Source organism: Ostrea edulis, chromosome 5, assembly GCF_947568905.1.
Source record: "Ostrea edulis chromosome 5, xbOstEdul1.1, whole genome shotgun sequence".
In the NCBI taxonomy this organism is placed as follows: domain Eukaryota; kingdom Metazoa; phylum Mollusca; class Bivalvia; order Ostreida; family Ostreidae; genus Ostrea; species Ostrea edulis.
Window position 1 is genome coordinate 54,926,619 of NC_079168.1, and position 12,296 is coordinate 54,938,914.

The 12,296-nt window shown below is 34.7% G+C and overlaps 1 protein-coding gene across 1 annotated transcript in view; it reads left to right on the forward strand.

Annotated features, from left to right (window-relative positions):
- Window positions 1–12,296, forward strand: part of LOC125652110 (uncharacterized) — a 79,872-nt gene that overhangs the window by 46,944 nt on the left and 20,632 nt on the right. The window contains exons 13-20 of the mRNA XM_048881078.2: window positions 1,185–1,388; window positions 1,570–1,710; window positions 1,871–2,143; window positions 2,261–2,464; window positions 2,727–2,867; window positions 6,726–6,838; window positions 9,694–9,815; window positions 10,019–10,140. Of these exons, the coding sequence (XP_048737035.2) occupies window positions 1,185–1,388; window positions 1,570–1,710; window positions 1,871–2,143; window positions 2,261–2,464; window positions 2,727–2,867; window positions 6,726–6,838; window positions 9,694–9,815; window positions 10,019–10,140 (1,320 nt within the window). The remainder of the gene's footprint in view (window positions 1–1,184; window positions 1,389–1,569; window positions 1,711–1,870; window positions 2,144–2,260; window positions 2,465–2,726; window positions 2,868–6,725; window positions 6,839–9,693; window positions 9,816–10,018; window positions 10,141–12,296) is intronic.

Here is a 12,296-nt window from a genome sequence, read left to right on the forward strand (position 1 = left end):
ACTGTCCGTCCGGCTGTCCGGCTGTCTGTAAACTTTTTACATTTTCGACTTCTTCTCCAGAACCACTGGACCAATTTCAACAAACCTCAACCAAAAGCATCCTTGGGTGAAGGGCTTTCAAGTTTGTTCAAATGAAGGGTCATGTCTCTTTCAAAGGGGAGATAATTACAAAAATAGGGTGGGGTCATTTAAAATTCTTCTTCTCAAGACCTACTGGGCCAAAAAAGCTGAAATTTACATGAAAGCTTTCTGACATAGTGCAGATTCAAGTTTGTTCAAATCATGCCCCCGGGGGTATGATGAGGCCACAATAGGGGATCAAAGTTTTACATACAAATATATCGGGGAAATGTTTAAAATCTTCTTCTCAAGTACCACTGCGCCAGAAAAGCTGAGATTTACATGAAAGCTTTCTAACATATTTCAGATTTATGTTTGTTAAAATCATGGACCCCGGGGGTAGGATGGGGCCACAAGGGGGGTCATAGTTTTGCATACAAATATATTGGGAAATTCTTTAAAGATATTCTTCTCAAAAACTACTGGGCCAGGAAAGTGGAAATTTACAATGAAATCTTTCTGACATAGTGCAGATTCAAGTTTGTAAAAATCATGGCTCCAGGGAGTAGGATGGGATGACAATAGGGGATCAATTTTTACATACAAATATGTAGGGAAAATCATTAAAAATCTTCTTCTGAAAAATCACTGGGCCAGAAAAGTTTGCTTTCACATGAAAGCTTCCTGACCTAGACAAGATTCAATTTTGAAAAAATCATGGCCCCCGGGAGTAGGTTGGGATCACAATAGGGATAAAAGTTTAACATGCGAATATATACAGGTGAGCGATGTGGCCCATGGTCCTCTTGTTCATTAACACATCCTTCCTTCACAACATGCAGTCCTTTTCAAGCTATTTGTAAATTGCGTTGTCGTAACATTTTTCAACTGGATAGGATTAATTATTTGCAACAAACATAATTATCATGAATCTTGACAAATGCAATGCGTATTAACTAGAATCAACACCATCCTAGCATTTGGCACAGTGTGTTCAAAGGCTAATGAGCTACAGGTAACAGCCTTAAAAGTATCTAAACAATTACGATCTTTTTATTCAATGCAATATTCAGTATAATGATTTTAGAGATCACTAAAGAAGCAACTGGTGATACTCTTTACAGGATTTAATGAGGGATACATACAATATGATGATACAAAGATTCCTTCTGATTTCTATGGCATTCTTCCTGATGGCCAATTCTCCAGAGATGCTAGGTTCTATTTCTGTTGCCGTGGTGATGGAAAAACAAAAAAGCCCATCACACTTCCGTCAGAGGAACCGTTTATTTTGTTTGCTGATACTTCAAGTTGTCAGAAAGTCTCAGGTTCTGTTATCTTCAGTTATCTAAATTCTAATTCTTGGAAGGATGTGAATAACGATAAATGTAATAGAACTACGTTTCATTGCTTTTCCATACTGAATAATTTTCTCACTAGTTTAATTCTTTATCAAGCGTATGGTTTCATGTTTTGAAATAATATTTTCTCTGATTTTGCTATTTGTAGGAATAAAGGCAAGCATGCAATATTTGAGAATAAAAAACAATAAAGAGATATTGCATACTTCTGGAGATATACCGCGTTTAACAATATCAAACAAAGTAAACTATAGGCTCGATTTCTGTTATTATACACCGAGCAATTTTGGTGAGTACTGCTACGATGATTCCTCACTAATGTGTCATTAATATTCCTAATATTCTTTTTTCATCAAATTCGTTTAAATTTTGAAACATTTTAATTTCAAATAAATGTTAGTATTATGAATGAAAATCAGTTATTGTGACAATTGTTCCACTTTTTTCAGATGAAAAACTTTCTTACTCAAGATGGCCAAAGGAACCCTTTGCATTAATTCAAGCTGCCTCTGGTTGTCCTGAAGGATTTGAATCTGGACAACTTGTCGAATACTCGCAATATTCTTTTGTTTCGTCTGATACTGACACTGCACTCAAGTCGGAGGGTGAAGCTCTACGTTATAAGTTCTGTACAAAGACAGAAACTACCCCAATTGGAGACCGGGCAATGTGGAGCCCTGGATCATACTGTATCTTCCGAGTCGGGGGAGTGTGTCCTGATGGTATGTACTCGATGGACTCTTAGTACAGGTTTGAAAATTGATAACTCTTAATTAGATATAAGAAATCTGTAAGTACTATACATAACTTGCAACATACTGTTTTCCTTGGGGTATTAGGATTCTCTGAAGGTTCTATTTCATTGGTGGACAGTCAACCTCCAGACAATTTAACTGGTTCCCTTCCCGATGGTTCCTTTGTCGATCATGTCAACCTGAATTTCTGCTGTCGTTCCGATGGATTTACCCGAAACCCGATTCAACTCCCAAACAAAGAGCCTTTCATAATGTTTAAAAAATCACCTTCTTGTCAAAATGTTGAAGGTAAATTGAAGATACAATGACGTTGCACATTAAATTATTCAAATTATTAATGTAGTATAAAGTGCTTTTAAGAATTATAGCAAAATCATTATTTTTCAATGCTTACCATATTCATTTATCATTACCATGAAAATCATCAGAAAGTATTTTTTCATATCAAATGTTCATCATCAAATTTTCTAAATACAATTTGAATACATTTTGGAATTCATTAACTAATTTCAAATAGATTTATGCCACTGATGTTACTACTGGATTTCAGATATGAGTTTTGAAGAGGGTCGTTATACTGTTGGGACTAAATCAAAAGCACCATCAACCTCTGGAGACACTCCGGAAATTAGTAATGATCGTAATAAAAAGATAAACTTTTACATCTGCTACTACTATCCAGCACAATTCGGTAAGTTTTCATGTCAATCCCAAGCTATGCTTCAATTCCTTAATTTCATATGATAAAAAACACTATGGTCTTTATCGTACAAAGATGTTCATTTTTATATCAGAAATTAATCTAATTTTTGGGAGTTGAACTATGTTCAATCTCCCTGGGTCATCACGCACTTTTCTGCGCAGTAATTTGTATTGATTTGTATAGTGGTCGTCAGCAGGGGTTCTGTGTCAGCTGATTTACTCCTAGGTAAATCAACATAAACTTTTATAAACATCCGCCATTAAATAATCCATGTAACTTTTCTGAATTAATCTAATTTTGATAATTGACATGTAAATAAATGCAATGATATTGTATTCAAATCAATTTGAATACAAGATTTCGATCAAATTGATACTGATAGACATAGAAAAATAAAATATAAGGTTGAAAATTGTCGTTTGTAGCACAGCGTCACCTATAAACATTGATAGGGAAACGAACGACAACTGCACACAAGCCCTATTGACACCGTGGCGCGAAATATCGAATATGGTGCGAAACCTCAGAAAATTTACAAGAAATAACTCTACAACATTGTGTATGTGTATATATTTGGGGTTTTTTTTTAATGTGATATAAAAAATGCTTGATGTTACATGTAGATTGAATTAAAACACGTCATTCCCAGTCAACAACTTTCGATTGGGATCGGAATACGAAATAAAATTTCTTATATCCGGTGGCAAAGTGAAACTGCTTCATGCTTCAAGTTATTGAATTACGTAGTAATTGCACGTTACACATTAGAGAACTGTTCCTTTTAATAAAGAAAGTCACAAAATAGATACAAAATGAGTGTACCTTATTCATTACTGTTACCGAGCTTTCGTCGACTATAATCTCGAAATGGCGTGTTTCGCTGCGCTTGATGATCTGACAGTAAGGTCCACATTTTCTACGTGAGTAGTGTGATATTTGTTTATGAATTTTTTGCGCATACATGGTATGTCTCGGCTAGGAATAATGGAAACTTTCTCACCTATGTATGTAAAGACATATTAATCTCTATTTTTAAAAATGTAGAACACTTTTTATCAAATGACAATGTTTGAAAACGCTTAGAGCCCCGATGTCAGAATTTCCTTTTCCAAGACATCAATATGTCAAATTCATTATCCTTTTTGAATAGTATGTACCATATTTTGTACCACTTATCCATTTTGAATCCCCTATTACAATGGGATTTTGCTGCACTCTGTAATGTTTGAGTGGATGTCATGAGTGTGTGTCAAACAGAAATTTTAAGAGCATGGGATAAGGTGCTGCCATGTATTACTTCACTATCAAAGTTTAACCCAGTTGCCACAATGTTGAATTTATGCTGCAAAAAGGATTGGAAATTGCTCTGGTCAAAACACATTGTTTGTTTGTTTACAGATGAAAGAGACCTGAGGATTCTCCCTCACAAACTGAAAAAAAAAAGTTATGGATCTTGTACATGTATAGTTTATTAATCACTATAGATTTCCAGCATCACAAGTCTGATTCCACTATATGCTTTCCATACTGTCAGGTTCATTCACCCCCTGTTTGAGCCACAGTATAATATCCCAAATACCTTGGCAATAAATAACATTATTTGACTAGTGTTTCATTTTTAGCGGAGTTGCGATGAAGTCGAACTCGGCTTATGATCTGATGAAGTGCCTTTGGGCGGGCAGGCGGGCACGCATCAACATTTCATTTCCGCACCATAGCTCTTGAGCAAATTATAGGATCTCATTCAAACTTAGATGGATTGTCACCCTCAGTAAGATGAAGAAGTCTATCGATTCTGGGGTCACTAGGTCAAAGGTCAAGGTCACTGGCTATAAATAGACTGAAATTTGGAAAAAAAATTGTTTTCCGCACCATAGCTCTTGAACGAATTATAGGATCTCAATCAAACTTAGATCGATTAAGTAAGACAAGAAGTCTATCGATTCCGGGGTCACAAGGTCAAAGTCACAGTGGCTATAAATAGACTGAAATTTGGAGAAAATTTTGTTTTCTGCACTATAATTTTTTAACAAATTATAGGATCTCAATTAAACTTAGATGGATTATCACCCTTGATGAGACAAAGAAGCCTATTGATTTTGGTCAAGGGTTAAAGGTCAAGGTCACAAAGGATTTAAGTCGGCTGAAATTTATGTACGCAAAATTTTGCTCCTTGCTTGATAATTCTTGAAAACTTTTCTGCCGGTTCCCTCTATGCCCATTCCTTGCGCAACTCGGCTTGTGCATTTCCGATGCCCGACAATTTTTAATTTTTTTGCATTTCATTTATTTTGAGTTATTATACAATTATTTATCATTCCATTGATCCTCTACAGGACTGTAGTATACTCAGGTGACAGTTTAGCATATTGGACTACCTTTTCAAGTAATGAATCCTTAGAATTAACTATAACTAGGATTAAACTTGAATGTATATATACAGGGGAAAAACTTCTTCATAACTGCAAGGCATTGATAACCATATTGATTTGAATGTTTGGGCCATAATATGTGGTCACATTTTTCATGAGAATATAAAGGGGTGAAATTCTAGAAAACAACAACACGACTTCAGTTACTCGAGGAGCGTTGTGGCCCATGGGCCTTCCATTATCCATGTTTGCTGTTGTAACGCTTTGAAACAACAACAGTTGATTTGTATCTAAAATCATGATAATATTCAGTCATTTATCCCCATACCCTTCCAGTACTATCTTTTCTAACTGAATTTCCACAATGTTCAACTCCCACGAGTACTTTAAGTACTTTGATTGAAAATACACGTTGATATGAATTGCGATACTTCACGCCGGAATACTTCATGAAGCGCGTTAGCGTTGCAGTTCATACCCTCGTGTTTCTCTTTTTAAAATTGAAATTTATATCCTATATTTACATTTTACTTTTATTTTTATCGGAATGCCCGTTTCTTAGAATTAATCAAGATTCATATACACATTGTTTACAAGTGCAACGCATTCACGAGGAATTGGCTGTCATTATAAATTGTAAACATGAAAATGTGAAGATAACGAACAATGATCAATCTCGTGTAACTCCTATCAGGAATACAAAAAGAGTTGGGAAGACGTCTGGATATAACAGAAGTGAGATCAGGTGCCTAGGAGTAAGAATCCCCTGTTGACTGGTCATACCCAACCTCAGCATAATACCTTGATCGGGTAAACGTTATAGTCCGTAGACAAAATCCGTGTGTAAAGAACGGCCTAGCAATTGGTATGAAACGGGTCAAGCAGCATTTGACTCAATGACAGGTTGTATTGGCAAACTATATCGTTATAACGACCAAAGAATTTGCGAAATGCTGATTTCAAAGGAAACTGTTGAAACCCCTGTAACATCAGCTTGTTTGTCAGTAAACTGCCTCGATTTAAAAACTGATCATACGTAGAACAAGCTCTTGCGTATCGAATCAGTTTCGAGACATGAACACCATGTGCATGTGATAATGGAATATTGCTGCATAAATATGGGAAGTTCATGATGGATAAGCTGAAGTCATCCTGTTTGTCTTAAAGTTTAGTTGTTAAATTGCCGTTTGCATGTATGCTGAATAAAATATCTAAGTATGTGGAAGACTGTGGTGTCTTTTATTTTGAGTTCACTTGGATATATTGAATCGACATATGCATGAAAATGATTATTACTAATAGATAAAACGTCGTCGATAAATCTAAATGTCAAGTTAAAGACCACAACAAAAGAGTTTTTCTTCTCATGTAAAAACTTTTGAATAAATTTTTCCTCGTAGGAATATAAAAACAGGTACTTCTTGAAAAGCATGTGACTTTAAGATAATATGAAATATAAAATGTATATTTACAGACTGTGGCGATACAATACACTTAACTAAAGATGGACAGACGTCCGCAGACATTTCAAGTCCCGGGTATCCTAACCTATATCCTGGAGGAAAAACATGCTACTGGAATATTATCGTCAGTATATAAAACATGCTACTGGAATATTATCGTCAGGATATACGTAAACCATTGCATGAGGGAATGAATTTACTTTTGACAGGAAATGCAAACACTGCCATATTTGCAGTATCTTAAAACATAATTCTGGCCAATCATTTTACTTGAGGAGGGTTGATTGGAAATCATTGAGACATCTCGTTTTTAAATTTGAGAATAAAAAACATAATTTAAAATAAGATAGAACAAGACTCAATGGTACTAAAATTCTCGAGGTGTGCAAAATTTCAAATCTCGTACATCAGTAAATTAATTGCAATGGTAATTTATGATGGTTTGCTCACCTGAGAATCTTCGTGTATATCACTACGTCATCAACATAGTGGAATAAGCTTGAATGTACAGCTATATATGCCGCAACTATCGCATATTATTTACTTTTACTGAAACTTTTCTCTTATATTTGTTGTGAAATTGACAATGCTTTCATCTCCGACAATGAATGCATGTTTGTTGCAAACTGCGGTAGTTCCATCCAGTTTTAGTTCCACCTGTCTGCGTAATCATTACCAGATATGGAGCATCATCAAAGTTAAGTGTGTATTATCTGTTACGGTTAACGTAATGAATGGGACAACCATATGACATTCTAGTACTGGGTACTTAACTTATATTTTCCAAAAAAAGCATCAAAATATAGATCTAAATAAGAACATGTTTTTGTTTGTCGTTTCATCGGATGATGAAAGTACATCTGTAACAATAATGACAGGAAACAAATGCATAACTCACTAACGCAGGTTATGAGTTTTTTCTAACATGCTTGCTACCTTCGTCACCAGATGAAATGACAAAGAAAACATTTTATGATTTAGATAACTCCATTTCAAATTAAATCACTCCCAAATCAATATACTTCAAATGACGACAATGAAGTTGAAAGATCCAACGGACACAAAAAGCTCAATAAATACATTTTCATTCAGTACTTGTATGCTGTTGCATGAATGTTAACGCTGTATTTTACATAATTTGACGTATCGTGTTTTATGACGTTGAACACCTGCAACGTTGACTCTTCCAGAATAGATGGTCTTTCATTACTCTTCACTCACTTTGGGTTCTAAAATTATCAGCAAACTTATGTCGCCTATGTATTATAATTAGAACTTGAGTAGATTTCTTCTACTCCTAAGCTTGGTTTACTCCAACAATTTCTTCGTCTTTCGAGTTCAATACATACTTTTATGAACATTCCCTGTTCCACACTGATATTAAAATTCATATTTGTGTACAGTAGGTATCAAATTCGGGTTATCTATGGAAGTAACTGATTTTACCATTAATTGTAGAGCAAATATTTGAATTGTTTCACAGGATGACCCATGATAATGAAATTCAAAATGATATTTCATTTTACTAATTATTCTCCTGTTATATTGTCTATGGTCTTACCAGTAATGTTACAATGTACGCCTTGCGGTGGGTACCCCTTTATGGATCGTATATATCCTATTCGGTAGATAACTGTTTAAAAACTGAAAGTATTTATGCATTTTATTATGAATGAGATAGTGCTGTACAAATACCCCATTTTTCATCAATTGTCCTCATATAATTAGATGAATAGAGGAATCACGATGTATAGCTCTATAATTTCCGAACAGACTTCGTTTATCTGTTTCTTTCAGGATTAAACCACTTTTGTTATGCAATCCTTTGTCTTTCTGGGCTTTTATATAGGAGAAAGTCCACTTGTAGTGAAAAGGTTACCTGTAGGTGTCCAATAAGTTGACAATTACTGTCCATTATTTTTAAGAATGGACTGATACCGTCCGTTCTTAAAAATAATGGACAGTAATTGTCAACTTATTGGACAGTACCAGGTAAACCCAATAACTTATTAGACGTCTACAGGTAGGCTGAAAATAAGAGAAAGACAGTACGTTTGTCAAAGAGATACAAATTTACTTTAAATTCCCTACAAGTCAGAATCAACACATATATCGGGAAAAATCACTGAAACACTTAAAAACGATATTTCCCCTTAGTAGAATTCTCTGCTTCAACTTTAATATTCACAATGTTTTAAATTCCATTGGTCATTATTATATCGCATCAAAACTTAAATTTGAAAGACTGTATTTGAATTTCGCTGGATTCAGAGGCACATTCCAAAACTTCTTCACAACGCTTTTTATGTTTTCTTTATTAACATATCCTAATTCTGCATTATTATTTTCGCTTTTATGAATAATTTCATTTCAGGAGTTGGACGTATTGAGTTCTTTTGGCTGGCGTTAATTATTTCCTCATCCAAATATTCGAAAACACAATGCTTTTCAAATTAAATTTGGCTCCATAACTTTCTCACCTTCCATATCCAGAATATAACACTCATTAAGATAATATTCGCACTATTTTCATTAAAATCCTTAAATTTTGATTGTGCAATGAAAATGCTCTCCCTATCAGAGGAAGGCATGTTGATATGGCTTAGTACTATAGAGTGAGTGAATATAAAACCTGCAGTACAAGACTACTTACCTGATACTGTCCAATAAGTGAACAAAAGAAACAAACTTCTACGCAAGACTGGTTATATTGTCAGACTATTCAAAAATAGCTTTATTCATAATTATCATTGTCAATGGCTTTACCTGAGACTGTCCATTCTTAGAACAAAAGATGTAATGTTTTAAGTAGGATATAAGCCTCAAACTGTCCATCCTGTGAGAGAAAGAACTGATCTCGGCCCTACGGGCCTCGATCAGTTCTTTCTCTCACAGAATGGACAGTTTTGGGCTTATATCCTTTACATAAATGTAGTATTTCATGCATATGTTTATATTTAATTTACTCTATTTCTACAGGCACCAAATGGATTCAAATTAAAACTTGAATTCAACGAATTCGACATCGTGGCTCATTCAGATGGAACTTGTGATGATAGATTGGAAATAAGACATGCATTGCCTGGCCAATATGGACTGAGGTGAATGACTGATTCAGTCTATTTGAACGGAAATTCGTATGGAAAGCATATTCTATGTTGAATTTCTAACGAATGTGTTTGAATCAATATTTTTAGAATATATAGGTAAAATAAAAGTTTTGAATTGAATTTAGCAAAAATTTAATGCATTTTTAATCATTTGAGGTTATTCTTTGATTTATCTAACACTTTGTACGAGACAGCTATTGCGGGGACAGATATCCTATGACGGTTCTTTCAGAAGATAACCATTTAGGCCTGACTTTTGAGACCAGTCTTCGGAAGCATGGAAGTGGATTTTCTGCGAGAGCTACACTTCTAGAACGTATGCACAAGTTGTATATTACTGAAAAAGAAATGTTAGCAGTTGTATAATATTGTTAGGATTCAAAAACAAGTGGTGCAAAGCACTTACATTTATTTATGCAGTATTTTGAGATGAATAATACACCGGTCCCAGTCATACAGTTGGTACACCATTCAAACATTTTTTTATTCCGACATGAAATGTCGGACTCGAACGGCTTGTACATCAATCAAAAGTTTTAGCTGACCTGAGCTATAAGCTCAAATGAACTTTTCTGATCATCCGTTGTCTGTCTGTTAACTTTAAGTTCTTTGACTTTTTCTCTAGAACCACTGTTTCAATTTCAACTAAATTTGTCATAAGCCATGATAGGTTTAAGGAAATTCAGGTATTTTCCAAATGGATGGCCACACCTCATTCAAAGGAAAGATGATTAAGAAATAGTCAAATTATGGTGGTAGCTATCAAAAATATTTTCAAGACCCGCTAAACCAGAACAGAAAAAAGCCTGGGTGCTTGCTTAGAAATTCTTCAAATCATGGGATAGGATGGAGACGCGATAAAGCATCAAAGTTTTAAATGGAATATAGTAGAAAAATCTTTTAAATCTACTTCTTAAGAACAACAGGATCGTGGAAAGTTATATCAAGATGCAAATATCCCCAGGTAGTGCAGATTTACGTTTGTGCAAATCATAACTGCGGTGGGTAGAGTGGGGCCACAATATGGAATCAAAGTTTTATTTTGAAATATATAGGCAAAAACTTTGAAAATCTGTTTCTCAAAGCAACAAGGATATGATCAGTCATATCAAAATGTATTGCAGAGTCATTTGTTCAATTTATGGCTACCAGAGGTTATATCAGACCACAATAGGTCGATAGTTTTACATGGAAATATGTAATAAAAGTAATTAAAATCTTCTTGATAAGAACAGCTAATCATGATTAATCATGTTAATAGATAGATGTGTTCAGGCGGTGCATATTATTTTTTTTTAAATCAATGTCCTCAAGGTAGGTTGGGGCCACGATAGGACTTAAAAGATTTACATTGGAATATATGAGCAGGGAGCTTTAAAACTTTCTGTCGAGAGTAACAGGGCCATTATTAATGGTATTAATTTGCAAACATCATTAGATAGTTCATACTCAAACTTTTGTTCACATCCTGGTCTCAAAGAATATATCTTTTTAAAACTAGGCTTATTCTCCAGAACAACAGGACCAAGATTAGTCATATCAAATTTGCAAACATTATCGAGTAGTGCAGATCAAAAATGCTTCAAACTGGTGTCCAATGGGCAAGTTTGGGTCTCAATACACATTCAAAGTTTTGCACAAGAATATGAGGGAAATTTGAAGATCTTTTCTCTAAAAGTATGGATGGGATTAGGGCGAGTCGAAAATTGGCGATAGTATTTTAAACGGTATATGAATATATGGGAATATAGGAAATATATATGTTGTGTGGGTTTGGGTTAAGTCATGATCCCGTTTAGCTTAAGTGGGGTGATAATATGGATTCAAAATTTTTTCGTGCGAACAAAAAGGGTAAAATATCTTCAAATCTTCTGAAAAAGAACAGGATGACTCAGGTGAGCATTTTGGCTAATGGACCTCTTGTTCTACATGACTTGCAAGAAAGTATATTTGTAAATTATTTCATTATTTGCCATGAATAAGTATATTATGTGTATTTCCAACATTTTATTTATCTAAGAATTATCTCTTAAATTTACATAAAGTCCGCTAGCTAAAGATATAAAGCTAAGTATGTACATGTAGTTTGACAATTTCATTTCTATTTTCCATAAGAATGAAAGGTGAATATAACGAACAGTAATCAATCTCACAACTCCTATAAACAATACAAAATAGATAGTTGGGCAAACACAGACCCCTGGACACACCAGAGATGGGATCAAGTGCCTAAGAGGAGTAAGCATCTCCTGTCGACCTGTCACACCCGCCGTTAGTCCTATATCCAAATCAGGTAAACGGAGTTATCTGTAGTCATAATCAGTGTGCCAAGAATGACCTAAGAATCGGTATGAAACACGTCAGACAGCATTTGACCCAATCATAGGTTGTACTGACGAATTAGATCGTTATAACGACCATAGAATTTGCGAAATGCTGACTTCAATCGAGATTGTTGAAACACCTGTACCA